This window comes from Pyxicephalus adspersus, chromosome 11 (assembly GCF_032062135.1).
Source record: "Pyxicephalus adspersus chromosome 11, UCB_Pads_2.0, whole genome shotgun sequence".
NCBI lineage: Eukaryota > Metazoa > Chordata > Amphibia > Anura > Pyxicephalidae > Pyxicephalus > Pyxicephalus adspersus.
The window spans coordinates 40,809,124-40,823,116 of NC_092868.1; the positions used below are offsets into that span (position 1 = coordinate 40,809,124).

Genomic DNA, 13,993 nt, shown 5'->3' on the forward strand with positions numbered 1-13,993 from the left:
AGCTGTGCAATTATGTTCTGTAGTGACTCACTAATGCCTTCGTATTCCTGAAGGTAGTATTTTCATTATAACATACAACAAACAACTTTATTGCTACCATCCCCAGAGTGCGAACTGCAAACCTCTTACCTCCTGGCTTGTACACCACGTCATCTTCTGTGATGTAAGATGTGATCTCCCCATTGGTGGACCGTTCGTAGCGGGACTTTTTCTTTGGCAGCTTTTTCTTGTTCTTTTTGGAAGCCTCCTCTGCCGTTGTGCCGCCATTTTCATTGTCCTCGTCCTCACTGTGGTCACTCTCTGCGTAGTTTTTAGCCCCACCTTCAAGTGTGCAGCTGCGCCGTGGGCGAGAGTTCTCACCATCCCGGGTTTTATCTCGTTTTTCTCTCTCTCTGTCCCGGTCTCGATCCTTGTCTTTGTCTTTTTCTTTGTCGGCCGTCATGATTCGCCACGTGCCTTCTTCTGTCCTCTCACGGCTGGGCCTCCGTGAAAGGTAGACAGTGAGCCTGGGCTTCAGTCTTCTGAATTTATCACGCAATTCCAGGAAAAATTGGACCACTCCAACAACCCCAGCGCTTCAAAAAGCTCTGCACAAAGAGAAAGAAAAAAAATATAAATATCTCAGGAACAAGCTCTTAGATTATAGCAACACGTTATTAGAGAAGAATCTTCAGGTTACAAGAGCTACATAATATTACTTGATACATGTATTCTAGTGAATAGCCTTGACGGAACAGAGAAAATGCTTTTAGTTTATTATTCTATGGCATTAAGGTCAGGAGGAAAACTTAAATATGTAACCAGTAACAGCTTATAGCAGCACAAGTGTACATTATATATATTTTTCATATATAATTGAACCTGCCAAACATTCTAATAATAATGCAGTCCTTAAAAGGCCTAAAACTGTAAAGAAAACATTTATTCATCCCACAAAATGCTGCTTTCAATGGACAGTTGATGGTAACACCAATAAGAAGTAAAAATCAAGTGGTAGAATGTTTGGACATTCTAGCCTAAAGCTGCATACACACTGCCAATTTTTGTCGTTGGAAAGGATCTTTCACGATCCTTTCCAACGACAAGGGGCTGCAAGATGCATGAACGATGCTGTACATACAGCACCGTTCATGCTCTATGGAGAGGGGAGGGGGAGAGCGACGGAGCGGCACCCTGCTGTGCGCTCTCCCCTTCACTTTCATTACGATCGGCTGTCGTCCATCGTCCGTGGATCCGGCAGGTCGGTCGTCCGGACGATGGACGACACCGACTGTACACACGGCAGATTTTCGCCCGATAATTGGCCGATGCCGATTATCGGGCGATAAAAATCTGACGTGTGTACGTAGCTTTACAAGGGCACAAGGAATGCCACACTGCACTGGTACAATTTCACAGTCCCCCAACTACGGACAGCACTCCCCCATAATATGGGAAAAAGTAAGTGGCCAGGAGAAATTCGAATCCACATTGCCCATGACAACCAGATCTTTGCTTTTGATGGAAACATACAAATAAAAACCCAATATTTTGTGTAAGACAACCGGATGCTTATTTTTCCAAACGAGAAATACAGTGTGGCAGAAGGAAAATTATTACTATGGACTTAACTAAATCCAAAATCAAACAAGGAAATTCCTAAATATTTTTACATTTGGACCCAAAAATAAAAAAAGCCATTATGAAGATTCACAGCTAAAAGACCTCAAGCTTCCTTTTAACAAACTGAGGTCCTATAATTGCTAATCACCTATTTTGTGCAAGTCCATGACATGGTTTACAATGTAACGCAAGGAAATAAAGTATGCAATCTACTGTTCTTCATACTTTGAGTGTCATATGCGATTGACCTGCCTGGTGTCTTAACTCCGACATAACCGTAAAAAGCTGTAGTGAGTTTGCAAGCAAATTTGGCCCATAAATTAGTATTCATATACAAGATTAGTATCAACCTGAATGCTATTAGAATTTGCTTTGTTTAATCTTGTGTTCAGTTGGGATTTAAAGTAGCCTTCACTATTCCAAGAAGCTCCTCTCAAAAAAAATAAAAATGTTGCTACATGTTCTGTAGTGATATGGGCCAAGAAAAGAAAGCATGGCAGGACATACAGGTACTAGACATACCCAATAATGTCTGATGCTATAGACCCTGCTGATAGAGACCAAAGTTAGGCAATTATTAAAATTCTTCCAGAGCGCTGTCTGAATGCAGCTCACTATGCAAAGAATGAATATACAATCTAATATTTATTGCTTAATAACACCTAAGAATATTTTTTAGCCATGAGGGCCATAATTTGGCTTAAATAGAAAGAAAATAGGAAGGATTATAAAAAGCAGATACTCCCTAAACAGAAAACAGTATCAAAGATGTCAATGACGAATTGCAACAGAGGAAAAGCGTTCTTGTTGCCCAGGACTTTTCTTTGACAGCAAGTTCTACGATAAGAGAATCAACAACCTTCCAGGTTGAACGTTAGCAATCAAAACCTTAATAGCTTTCAGACGGTGAGCGGATTCAAGGTGATAGTGTTTTTATTATAATGTAAACCAAAGTGTAATGTTGATTGGCAGCCAAGGACAGGCCCTTTCCGGGCTACAAATCGTAATGCAAACATTTGTAATATTTTCACTTCCAATACAAAACACAGCTTCCTACCCTGCCTTCCTGTTTAAAGGCAATGACGCTAAACAGATACATGAATGTCTCTTATCTTGCCTGTAAAGCTTAGTGTTTTTTTTTCCTCTTAACACCAAACCTCAATATGATTAAGTAGTAATGACCTATTGGCAACAAGCTGACAAAAAACCACACCGTATCCAGCGAATTGCAAACCACCTTAATCTGATCAGATTTCCATCCCCTCCTCTTCTAGTCTTGGCATGTTTTGAAGACGATGAGCAGATCAGACAGGGTGACATCTTGAACAATACATCTATTTATATTTCCTAACACCCCACAAGCTGCAGCGGCCCCAGCAGAGCCGCCGAGAGAAGCTGCAGGGCTCACGAAGGGAAAAGAGCACAATCATTAAGCAGACACAGGATCTAGTATTAAGCACCTTATTAGGATTAAACCTCAGTGATCCTAGAGGAAATGCTGTGTGAATTAATCCTTTATTGCCTTCACAGATTCATATCTCCAGCAGACCCTGAATACTTTGTTCTCCCACAATGTCGGTTAACAGAGCCTGAACAGCAAACGGTGCCTGGGCCTGATTTCCTTTCCTATTGTCCTCATAGGGGAGATAAAATTGTTAACCGCTGTCATCTGTGCTGTGTGCCTTGCAATGTATCAACTCTCCTGCCAGCAAACAAAAACACTGTGCAAGCAAAATACAGAAAAAGAGGAGGAGGAGATGCCTCCAACCTTCCTCCCCTTACCAATGCATCCAATATTAGTACAGCTTACTCACAAAGCTTCCAAGATTTTGTAAACTTCATTAAAATGGCTTTCTACAGGAATGGCTACATTGGTACATGACTGTTGAATTCAAAAAGTATTAAGGAGAGGGTAGGAGGTTTTAGTAGTAGAGTAGAGAAGGGAAGGAAAACACTGACGTGTCTTGCTGACTAGAGAATGTCAGGTTTTCTACATAGATTTGTAAAAAGGATGCAGCTATACACTGGCATAGATGGCTCTATATTTACATGCAATTCTGTAAATAAGCTTGTATTAAAATATTTGGGATCTCCTGGGGAACATGACACTCGCTCCAGGCACTTTGTTACACTGAAGGATTTTCCTAACTTGTTGGTCAATGTTACTGTCAGGCAAGTACTGTTCTGCATCCATGAACTCGCTCAAGACCTTTGACAACACTTACAATAATCCCTAGTCTATTTTCAGAGACCTCTTGTCCTAGCTATGACCATAGGGAGGTGGTCAGGAAATCACAAGACTTTGCATTTTTAATTTAACAAGTTCATATAAGTAAAATATTTGACATGTTATGATACATAGCAATTTTTAAAAAGACATTAAAAATCTGTCCTTAAACTCAGGGTATGGGTTTAAACCTAGAACAGGGTCATCGGTCTGCTGCAGGCCAAAGGAAACTGTTCCTCTGTTGCTTTGAACCCAAGTAAATCAGACTGCAAAGCTTTAACAAGATAAATCACAGACACTAATGAAGCACCAGGAATTACAAGACACACATTTCCACGTGAGAATCTCAGACAAGGAAATACGTGCTAACAGGGATATCACCTGGACAAAGTTCTCCATTCTTCTGGTGGAGGAAAAAACAGAGGGAGGCGATGAATATCGCAAGTCTGAGAGGTTATATTAGAAGGGATACACTTGCATTTTACTTAGCATTAAAAAAAATAAAGAAAGAAATGCCACTTCGTTGTCTTTACATGTAAAACATGCAAATGTTGCGCTAATATGAAAGTCAGAGACTGCACTGAATATATTTAAATAGCAGCAACCTTTGTCCCTCTTCCTTCCCAAGAAAACAGTGTATATTTTGAAAAATTCCAGCAAGATCTATAATTGGTACAACACAGCTTCATTTAAACATGGCAAAAATAACGTCCAGCACCTATAATTTTCCTGCTGTTCTGGAAGAGAGAATAACCATGACTTTAGGGCGTTTTAAGTGTCACAGATCCGGTCACTGAACCCAATGTGCCATATCTATGAAATTACAAGTGAATCAATTGAGCCTTCCCTGAACAAGCCTGGTGTTAAGCTCTGCTGTTTTGGGCAGGCATCCATCCAAAAAACGCCTGGCTTTGGGATTTCAGCAAAGCTCTCTTCCCATCTGTACAATGTCTCAGTATAAAATGTTCCAGATACAGATCAGGCTGCACGTCAAGATGTCTCCCTCCCTCTTCAGCCCCCAACGTTTTATCAAGCGGGATGAGCAAGTAAATAGGGTGAGCAAGAGCCTTCCATCAAAAACAGAATGGTTGGACTGAATCGATGGCCACAGCACCATTCAGGGATATTTTCCAGGGAAACACAACACTAACTTGCACTGCACCTTCTATTCAGACACCCTGGGGAGAATACAGATACAATCGAAACCACCTAGACTGTGATGTGACTGGTCAGGAATACATCAGACTATGAGAGCAGAAAAAGAAACAAGGAAGATTACAAAACATAAGACATTTTATCTTCGCCTGCTGTGATAAACAATAAAGCGTCAGATGAAGACCACCTAAAAGGAGAAGAAGTAGCTATTTAAAACATTCACCTTTCAAAAACATAATTAACAAAAAATAATCTGTATTGTAAATGAGATTTTACAGAAAGCAGAAGGAGGTGGAAAAAAAAGATCATATTGAAAGAAGACACGCTGAGAACTCTCAGCACTACCTGGCACTTTCTGACACTGCATCATTGTAATACAAATACTAAGCATAAATCAAGCAATCAGGGTTCTGTCTGTGCTAAAGCTAGACATGTGGATCTGTGCTGTCCTGCCTAGTTACAGGTGAATGATAGCATATTTTCAATTTTAGAACAGCTTCAATTTAAGAAAGCCATGCCAGTGTTTTTTCATTTAAAATGTGAAAAAAATGCTCCCATAATTATGGAAACCTATTCCAAAAAAAAAAAAAAAAATTTGCTCCCAAATGGTTTCGGGCAGCACAGTGGCTCAGTGGTTAGCACTCTGGCCTTTGCAGCACTAGGTCCCAGTTTGGCCAAGACACGATCTGCATGGAGCTTGCAGGTTCTCCCCGTGTTTGTGCGAGTTTCCTCCAGGTTCACCGGTTTCCTCCCACATTCCAAAAACATGCAGTTAGGTAAATTGGCTTCCCCCAGAATTGACCCTAGACTGTATTGAAGACATATGACTATGGTATGGACATTAGATTGTGAGCTCCTTTGAGGGAAAGCTGGTGACAAGACTATGGACTTTGTACAGCACTGTGTATTATGTCGGCACTATAAAAGTACTGTGTAGTAATAATAATAATAAGTTTTCTATTTCTTAAAAGGCACCGTCATCAAACATGGATAAAAAATACAGTGTATGCATATGGCAATTCTTTTAAAATGTCTAAAACAAACCCTTGGCAGGTTTATACTGCGCTCTGTCTCTCAACTGAAAAGACAACCACCAAGGATCCTTATGTTAGCTCAGCTATTGAGTTTCCTTTTGATTCACCCAACCATTTTATCAGATCAGAAGCAAAAAAATTTGCTTGGCTATACAAGTATTTCAATATAAAGATTTGCCATCACTTCTTATTGTCCACTGAACAGAGGGTAATAGATGACCCAATGGGCTGGATATACATGTTACAGGGATTTGCACCAACATGCATAATGCTGAGACTGTGTAGAATCTGGAACACAGTTACTGCAGCGTAATACCACTTTGAAATATGAAAGTCAGGATTATGTTGTCCTTGTAACCATTTATTCAAGGTAAACATTAATTGTCCCTAGCAGTGTAGCTTTGCCAGTCCTCTTTAAACATAGCAGTGGGTAAACTGCTTTATAATTCACCATAAAAATGGCAGAATTGTCACGGCCTGCTATGATACAGAAACTTGCAGCTCAGCAAGGTCTCCAAGGAAAACAGAATAGATTGCACCGCTGAGGGAAATTTGTGGTCATCAGTTTCACAGGGAGGCTATGGACAGTAACCTTACAAGGTGATTAAACACTTTATAACAAAGGCTTGTAAACCTTCCCAGCATCAGATCAGTCTATAGTACAGTTAATGCATTTGTCCTGGAAGCTTGCCACAGACTCAATGAGGCACCGAGAGGAGGTCCTTGGTTTGTGGGTCATGAATCCTGCCCTGGGTGATTGCTGACATCCTGCACCTACAAACGAAGGCCGTGTGCAAGAAAATAGGAAATGAACCAGATGCGATCCAAAGTAACAGGCATTTATTAAAAGGAGGCAGACAAAAAAAAAAAAAAAAAAAAAAACAGTAAATAGATAAAACTAGGTTGCAAGTGGATGTGTTTCTAACAATTATAGGAAGTATGAACACAAAAGAAATTAAATGATTAAACATGATATAGATATCTAATCTTTCAATCGCCAAAATAAAAAAAATTGTCTACTGTGAGTTACTGCAATTGGCCTTACTGAGTATATTCTTTAAACAGCCTGAAACACCCAGATTAGGCCAGCAATGCTAAGAATCTATTCATTTCCCAGTTTAACAACTTCCAGCAGGTTGAGAAGCGCTGAGCTGGCTCCATATATCACAAACAAAAAGGCAGCAGTGCTCTCAAAATGCTCAGCAGATTCACTTTATAAATTGCAGACTACCAACCTCACATAAGTATAAACCAGCTACAGATCAATACAAACACTGCACTGTGTACTCTGTCCATTACCCTCTATCCACACCTAAGGATTGCTGAGCTGTCAAAGTACAAATATTGTGCAATGTGGTATATAGAGGAGCTAGAGGATTCCAGAAACCATAGCAAAGACATTACAACATACAGACTAGATTACAAAGCGTGGCCAGTTTACTTGGTCTATTACTAACTGTTGCAGAGTGGATGCGGAGTTAGATTAGCCACCAATTTGCAAAGCACGACAGGTTCATGCAGAGCAGAAAACTCTCTTTGCCTGGGAAGTAAAAATGTCACCTTTGCTAATGGTATTTTAAATAGAAGCTATAATTTATAAATAGAGAAAAATATACTGGGCAGCTTGATCCTGATCAGCTCATTTTAAAAATAATGTAAATGCTACATTGCATTGGCACAACAAGCCTAGAAAAGGGACAGCGGGAAGTGACAGAGCAGGCGGAACTCTCTGCCTGTATCTCTCCCACCGCCAGTAGATCTTTGCACCTGGAAGTCATTAGGAGGATGACAGCACCTCCTCACCACATCCTCTTTGTACATTAATACCCAGCTCAGAAAAATATGTGCATGCTTACCCCGGTAACATGAAAGTGCAGGGCACAGAGGAAGAAAGAATCTGCTACAAGCCGGGAGATAAAATATTCACAGCAACACCAAAGTGTGTGGAAGTGGAGCTCATTTTTCTTGATTCAGCTGGTCAAGACAGATAAATCTTTTAACAAGATCTGTGCTGGTCATGTGTTCCAAGTTCTTTATAAAAACACACACTGACTGGATTATTCTTCTGCTCAACCACTGCAAGATGAAAGCAGCTCTGTGCTGTACAAATGCCACATTGAGGTGTGCCTGCGGTAGCTATTGGGCATGAAAAACCTTTAAACTGTACCCATCCTCTTCACACACTAGAGGCCGCATTGCTGGGCCTGCTAGAATAAGAACACCGCCTATCAATTAAACAATACTGCCAAAAGATGACATTTTTTTTTAACACATAATTGGCTGTGACATACCATTTTTTAATTGAAAAAAATATACTTTTTTTTTTCTTTACATCTACAAGTCCATGTGTGAGAAAGACGTTAATTTTTGTCTTTTGTCTTCCTTTCCATGAACCCCAACATTTTCAAGGTTTTAGCAGCGAAGGTAGTGCTTTCAACCAAAAAAAAAAAACAATGGGCAGGGCTGGGTGTAACCAGCTGCTGATTGTCACCAATGATTCATCAGCTTGTAACTTAACAATGACCGTCAAACTACTCAACACAATCATGTCAACACACAGGTAAGCAGGGACTGTCTGCACAAGGATGTCCATGCTGTCTGGGTATACATTGGGGTATACAATTGCTGCACATAGCCAGTTACCAATAGAAAGTCAAACACCTTATAAAAAAAAAAAAAAAAGCAATTCTCATTGATCGCTAAACATTAAATCTGTTTTTTTCCTGCAGAAATAAGACCTCTGTGAAAAGATGTAATGTAAAAATCACAAAAGCCACATACATACACATTCTAACAAATGACAAAAGGGAGCATACTGCCAGAGAAATCTCCAGAGCTGAATTTCCATACAATGCCGCTGATGAGTTTATAATTGCGGTTTTATTAGTCAGGCATCTACCCGCTGAAATAGCTTTATGTCCTTGCATGGAATGACATAATACATGATGGCTATAGGCATCCAGAAATGAGTTCACATGGGTCTAATGGATGGTAATGACATGTTCTTTTAATTTGCCCTCTGGCCGTTTGTTACTGTATGAAGAAAGGCTATGCATATAGGAGATGTTCTCCTTTCATGTCAGATGGTTTGATCCATTATCATGATTTTCCAACTGATACATAACCCAGTTCACAGCATGTTTCACATTCACATCCTATTCATAATTCAGTTATGTTTTGGCGTATCAAACATGCATTAATATCCTGCTGAACAAAAAAAAAGGTTTAAGATGTAGGCACGTATAATTTATAACTAGAGACGTAACTTCATAGGAAGGCAGATCAGAGAGGAACTTTAGCCTCTGCTGCTTGCTGAGAAGGATTTGTGGCTACCAAAAAACAAAAGGTGTTCATAGGCATGGGACACCCATAGGACAGGAAGTCTTGAGTTCTGTTGAGAGCCCCATAAACTTGCAAGAGTGTTCCATCAATTTAGCACATAGATGCTAATGACGATATTAAGAAAAAAGACCTGAGCAGTGTAAGTGGAGGACTGCCATGCAGGGACAGGGGTATTTTTAGGTCAATATAAATACTGACTTTAAAAATTGAATTCAGTGCAAGTTTAGACTTTGCATATGACTTTAGCAAAAGAACAGAGCACCAGAATATAGTAAATTGCTGGATATTCAAACTACAAGTAACATGTAGTCTGGGGGTGAACAGTGAACAAGTTTACTTGTTTGCTTTACCCTCTTAACACAAAAACGTGTATCACAACAAAAATAAGTTTTAGCTCTGTACATAATAAACAAAGTTAACAGATGGTTGCACAAAAATCTGAAGACATTTTATGAGAAAACACTTGCAGGCCGGCCCTCTATTCTAACCTGTAATCCCTCTAAACTGAATAATAATGTTGGGACCTTGTTTAATGACATTGTTCAGAAACTCATTGACCTGGACACCAGTTTGGTCAAATAAACTGGGGGGGGGCAAGAAAACAAAAGGTGCAATTAAAAGAGGCAAACCATAATGGGGAAGACTGAATCTAATTAAAGGGGAGGTAAACATTTGTTATGTAAATCAACCTCTTTAGTTTACAAATCAGAAAAATAGGCAGATTATCTTCTATACAATAGCCCCATGTCCCTTTTCACATAGTTTTAGGAATATAGCAGATCCAGTTTCTCATAATGTTTGAATGGAAGATGAATTCTCCCCATTGGGGATGCATTTCTGCTGTAGACTCTCCTTTACTCACAGGCACCGAATTGCAATAATAATGAGGCCAGGTATCATGTGGAGGGTTAGTGTAGACAGAGCTATTTTTTCCCCCCGTTTAATGTTGAATTAAACCTGCCTCCCCTTACTCCCATGGTGGTGCCAACACCTAGACCCATTTGGACTGGCTGGACAAGAATGACTTGGCATGCAAAACATGCTAGAAACTAGTAAGTCTTTGCAGTGGTGAAGGCCACTCAAGGTCCATGGGCCATATTTTATGGATCTTACAGAAAATATAGGCAGGCTAATATAAACGGTTAAAAATAAGGGATTGATGAAAGAGACAATGAAAAGAAAAAATAATCATTTTAAATATAGAAAAAATAAATCAAGTGAGGATAACAGCTTGCTGGCATTTTACAGACGTTAGATTTAAAAGATTATATACTTCTATCCACATAACATATCTTGTGTGGGTGTGTATCCACATACACAAAACACACAAAGATATGAAACAAACCATTTAAAAGCACATAAAAAACAGCATACTAAAAATATGAAGGCACAGAAGATTTGAAACAGACGTGACGGAGTTCATAAAGGTTTTCTTCGTGTGTGGTCTGTGGGCATATAAAGCTATGAATATATTGACTCACATGCTTTCCTAAACCGAACACCGTGGTTGTAGGCTCAGAAAGCAGGTGTCTGTCATAAGGAGTTACATTTGATCACAATATGATCACAATATAACACTGAATATATCATTTAATGGGAATAACAACAAAGCTGGCAGCACTGAAACAAAAAAGCCTGGAAGGCGGCAAGGGAAAGAGCCCGGCAGTCTGCTTGTTACATGGCAGGATGTTTTTCATGCATCGGTGCACACATTACAGAAGCTCCAGCCCATTTCACAGGCTACTAGCAAAGTCATTAGGCCATCACGGATCAACGTTTTCGCCACTAAATTATTTACAAGAAATTCATCGTGTTTTGTACTGTGTCTTTCAACAGATGTTTCTTCAAGAATACCCAACCGTCACACAACCACCTACAAAATAGAAAGAAACCAATACTGGCCATGCCATCACCTCCACAGAACTTACTAATGGATGTTATTTGTTTTATATATACAGATACAAAAGACCTGCTAATTGAAGATCTCCTACTATGATCACACTAAAAGCAAATTATCTGCAAATATAACATTTTATAAATATAATTTTTTAAAGTATATGATGAGCTAGATAATTCACCAGCCTAACAGATGTCCAAGGGATACAAAAGCAATCACAACAATAGCTTAAGTTGCCGAACTACAAGACCACGGTTGCCCCATACAACATGTGGAGGACGGACATGCCTTTTGAAAAACCTCTCCCTGCCTCCAGCATCATTGTGGAAGAATTCCAAGTCTCTGTGTATTTGTCCAAGTACCACTTAGCCCTTCACTCAATAAAGGACCTTTACGTTGTAGAGGCTAGATAAAGTTGCCAACCCCTAGGCTAAAAGTCTTTGGTAGGTTTCCATAACCCCCAAACAAAGAAGATCCTGGCATCAGATTTGCGGCAGGGCACGCTAGATCTCAAAGCTTAACAGCCGGAGGACAACACGTCGCACACCTGTGAGTAAAATATTTGTGCAAGGTAAATTACAGGTCTGAAAAGTTAACATGAAAATCACACCCCACCCTCATACTTCTCTTTAGAAAGTCAAAAGTTCAGGCACACGATAATTTAGGCATCTGGTTTTGATCATATTGTTCAAATGCATGTGAGCTCTCTATTACGTACCACAATCCAGGGTGACAGAATTTCTGCCTAACTTTCCTGGAGGAATTCTGAAAAGATTACAGGCAATAAAAAAGTGCAAACATCAGGGAAATCGCAGATCAAGTTATGTAGATAAACATTATCCAGATTTCTTACATAAAAGACTCAACTTAACCCTAATAGAGAGCGCAAAATGAAAATTCAATTTCCTTTTTGCCCTGGCCCTACACAAGCACAGAGTAGTCAATTTGACAAAAACAGGTTTGAATTTCCTATTTATAATTTTATATATTTTATGTATTTATAATTTACTTTTTCCAGTAAAGTGGAATGGTATTATGTGAACAATTCCATCTTCCAAGCGTGCAAATGTAGCATTCAAACATTTCAATGAACTCAGCAGTAATGATACCAACAAATAAAGTAAAAAAAAAAAAATAAATACTTTTGGTAAAAGCCAACAACTCAATATCTTAAACTACTTATCCAGCCTGACCTATGCAGAGAGGGGACCAACAAAGAACATTGAGGAGCTACAATAACACAGAGCCATGACTGACAACTCTATACCAAACTCCATGAGATGAACAGACTGGGCTGTACCATTTCTATCAATGAAAGTTTATGGGTCAAGGCTGACCCGACTCAAACATCTATAAAGGCTAAGGATGTCTCTATGAACAACTAACGCTCCCAGGTTTCTGTTGGATCACTGCTTTTGATGTTTTAGGACAGGGAAGCGTATAACACTTCTTAATGTACAGCGCTGCGTAATATGTTAGCGCTATAAAAATCCTGTTTTTTAATAATATTACAACTGAATGATGCCTAACCTGAAGCTAAAAATCAACTAGTTATCATTAGCAATACAATTTCTTTCCAGAACAGTCACCAACCGTTCGTACCCTGTAATCCAGGCATCAAACACTACCACTTAACAACGCTTTCAAGGTCAAGTTAAAAACCGTTTAATTCCAGCCATGCACCATCTCACCCAGTTGCCAAATACTTATATTCTAGATAATAGTGGGTTTACATAACAGATTTCAGAACAGCAGTCCAGAGCCAAACACAGCCAAAAAGGGAGCCGGCCTAATAGAAATATCACAGCTGCTCTGTATTAGCAGTTGGGAAATGCATACTTTTTCCATTCATGTGAGTCAATCTCAAGAACTCCTACTTTGGACTTCCAGTAGGAATTAAGATAATTTATCTAAACCACGGCTGTGTAATTTCACAAGAGAAACCCAACAGGCCGTCTCTAAACAGCAAATAAAACCATAAGGAACCCTTGAGAAATCCAGCAAGGGAGCAGTGGATGGTGGGTGGGAAGAGACCTCAGAAATAAATCAGCAGGATAATACATGCTCTGCACACATTGCAGTATTAGCAGGCCAAACACATCCTGTTCCTAGTACCGAGATATATAGAACATCCTGAACCCAGAACTTGGCTACACCGTACGGTGACATGTGACCGACGGCAAGCGTTAAGCACGCTTCAGATCTATAAAGAATTGTTTCCCTTTTTAATTTCATAGTAGTCACCAACCTCTAATATAAGTCAATCACAAACCAGATACAGATTTTTCTCTGCAACAAGCACTTCAGCCCCTCCTCTATCCCAAATCCCATGTCTCCATGTGCAGTAGCAAATCTGGAATCAGGAGATTATCCACGCTTATTCACGTGTGAAAGAAAAGCCTGGATCTTTCCCTTATACGCAACATGAGGAAAACTGGTCTAAAATATTCTCTTTAATACCCAGCAACTGCTGTTATTTCCCCTCAGCCCCCTCCCCACTTATTTGTGAACTCAGCCTTCCCATTCCATTTCTATGGTGTGGTACCAGAATGACTTGGCAGCTGAAAGTCAAAGCCCTATGAAAGAATGACCCTTTGAACTTGGCTCTTGAGATGTACGACAAGCTTGGCGCTTTGATGTGATATTAAAAACGCCACTCAAAATGTAAACGGATACAGCAGTTTAGTAATCTGTCAATTCCTGCAGCTCACGCCACCGAACATTACTGGTGACAGA

The 13,993-nt window shown here is 39.7% G+C and overlaps 1 protein-coding gene across 11 annotated transcripts in view; it reads right to left on the minus strand.

The window, feature by feature from the left end:
• The window catches only part of RERE (arginine-glutamic acid dipeptide repeats), a 199,129-nt gene that overhangs the window by 101,032 nt on the left and 84,104 nt on the right, over positions 1-13,993 (minus strand). For 9 of the 11 annotated variants that reach the window (XM_072426388.1, XM_072426389.1, XM_072426390.1 and 6 more), the window contains one exon: positions 130-587. In XM_072426388.1, coding sequence (XP_072282489.1) covers positions 130-442 — 313 coding nt within the window. In that variant the 5' untranslated portion in view covers positions 443-587. Of the gene's footprint in view, positions 1-129; positions 588-4,210; positions 4,233-7,874; positions 7,894-13,993 lie in introns of those variants that run through there. The other 2 variants (XM_072426387.1, XM_072426385.1) reach the window with 2 other exon arrangements.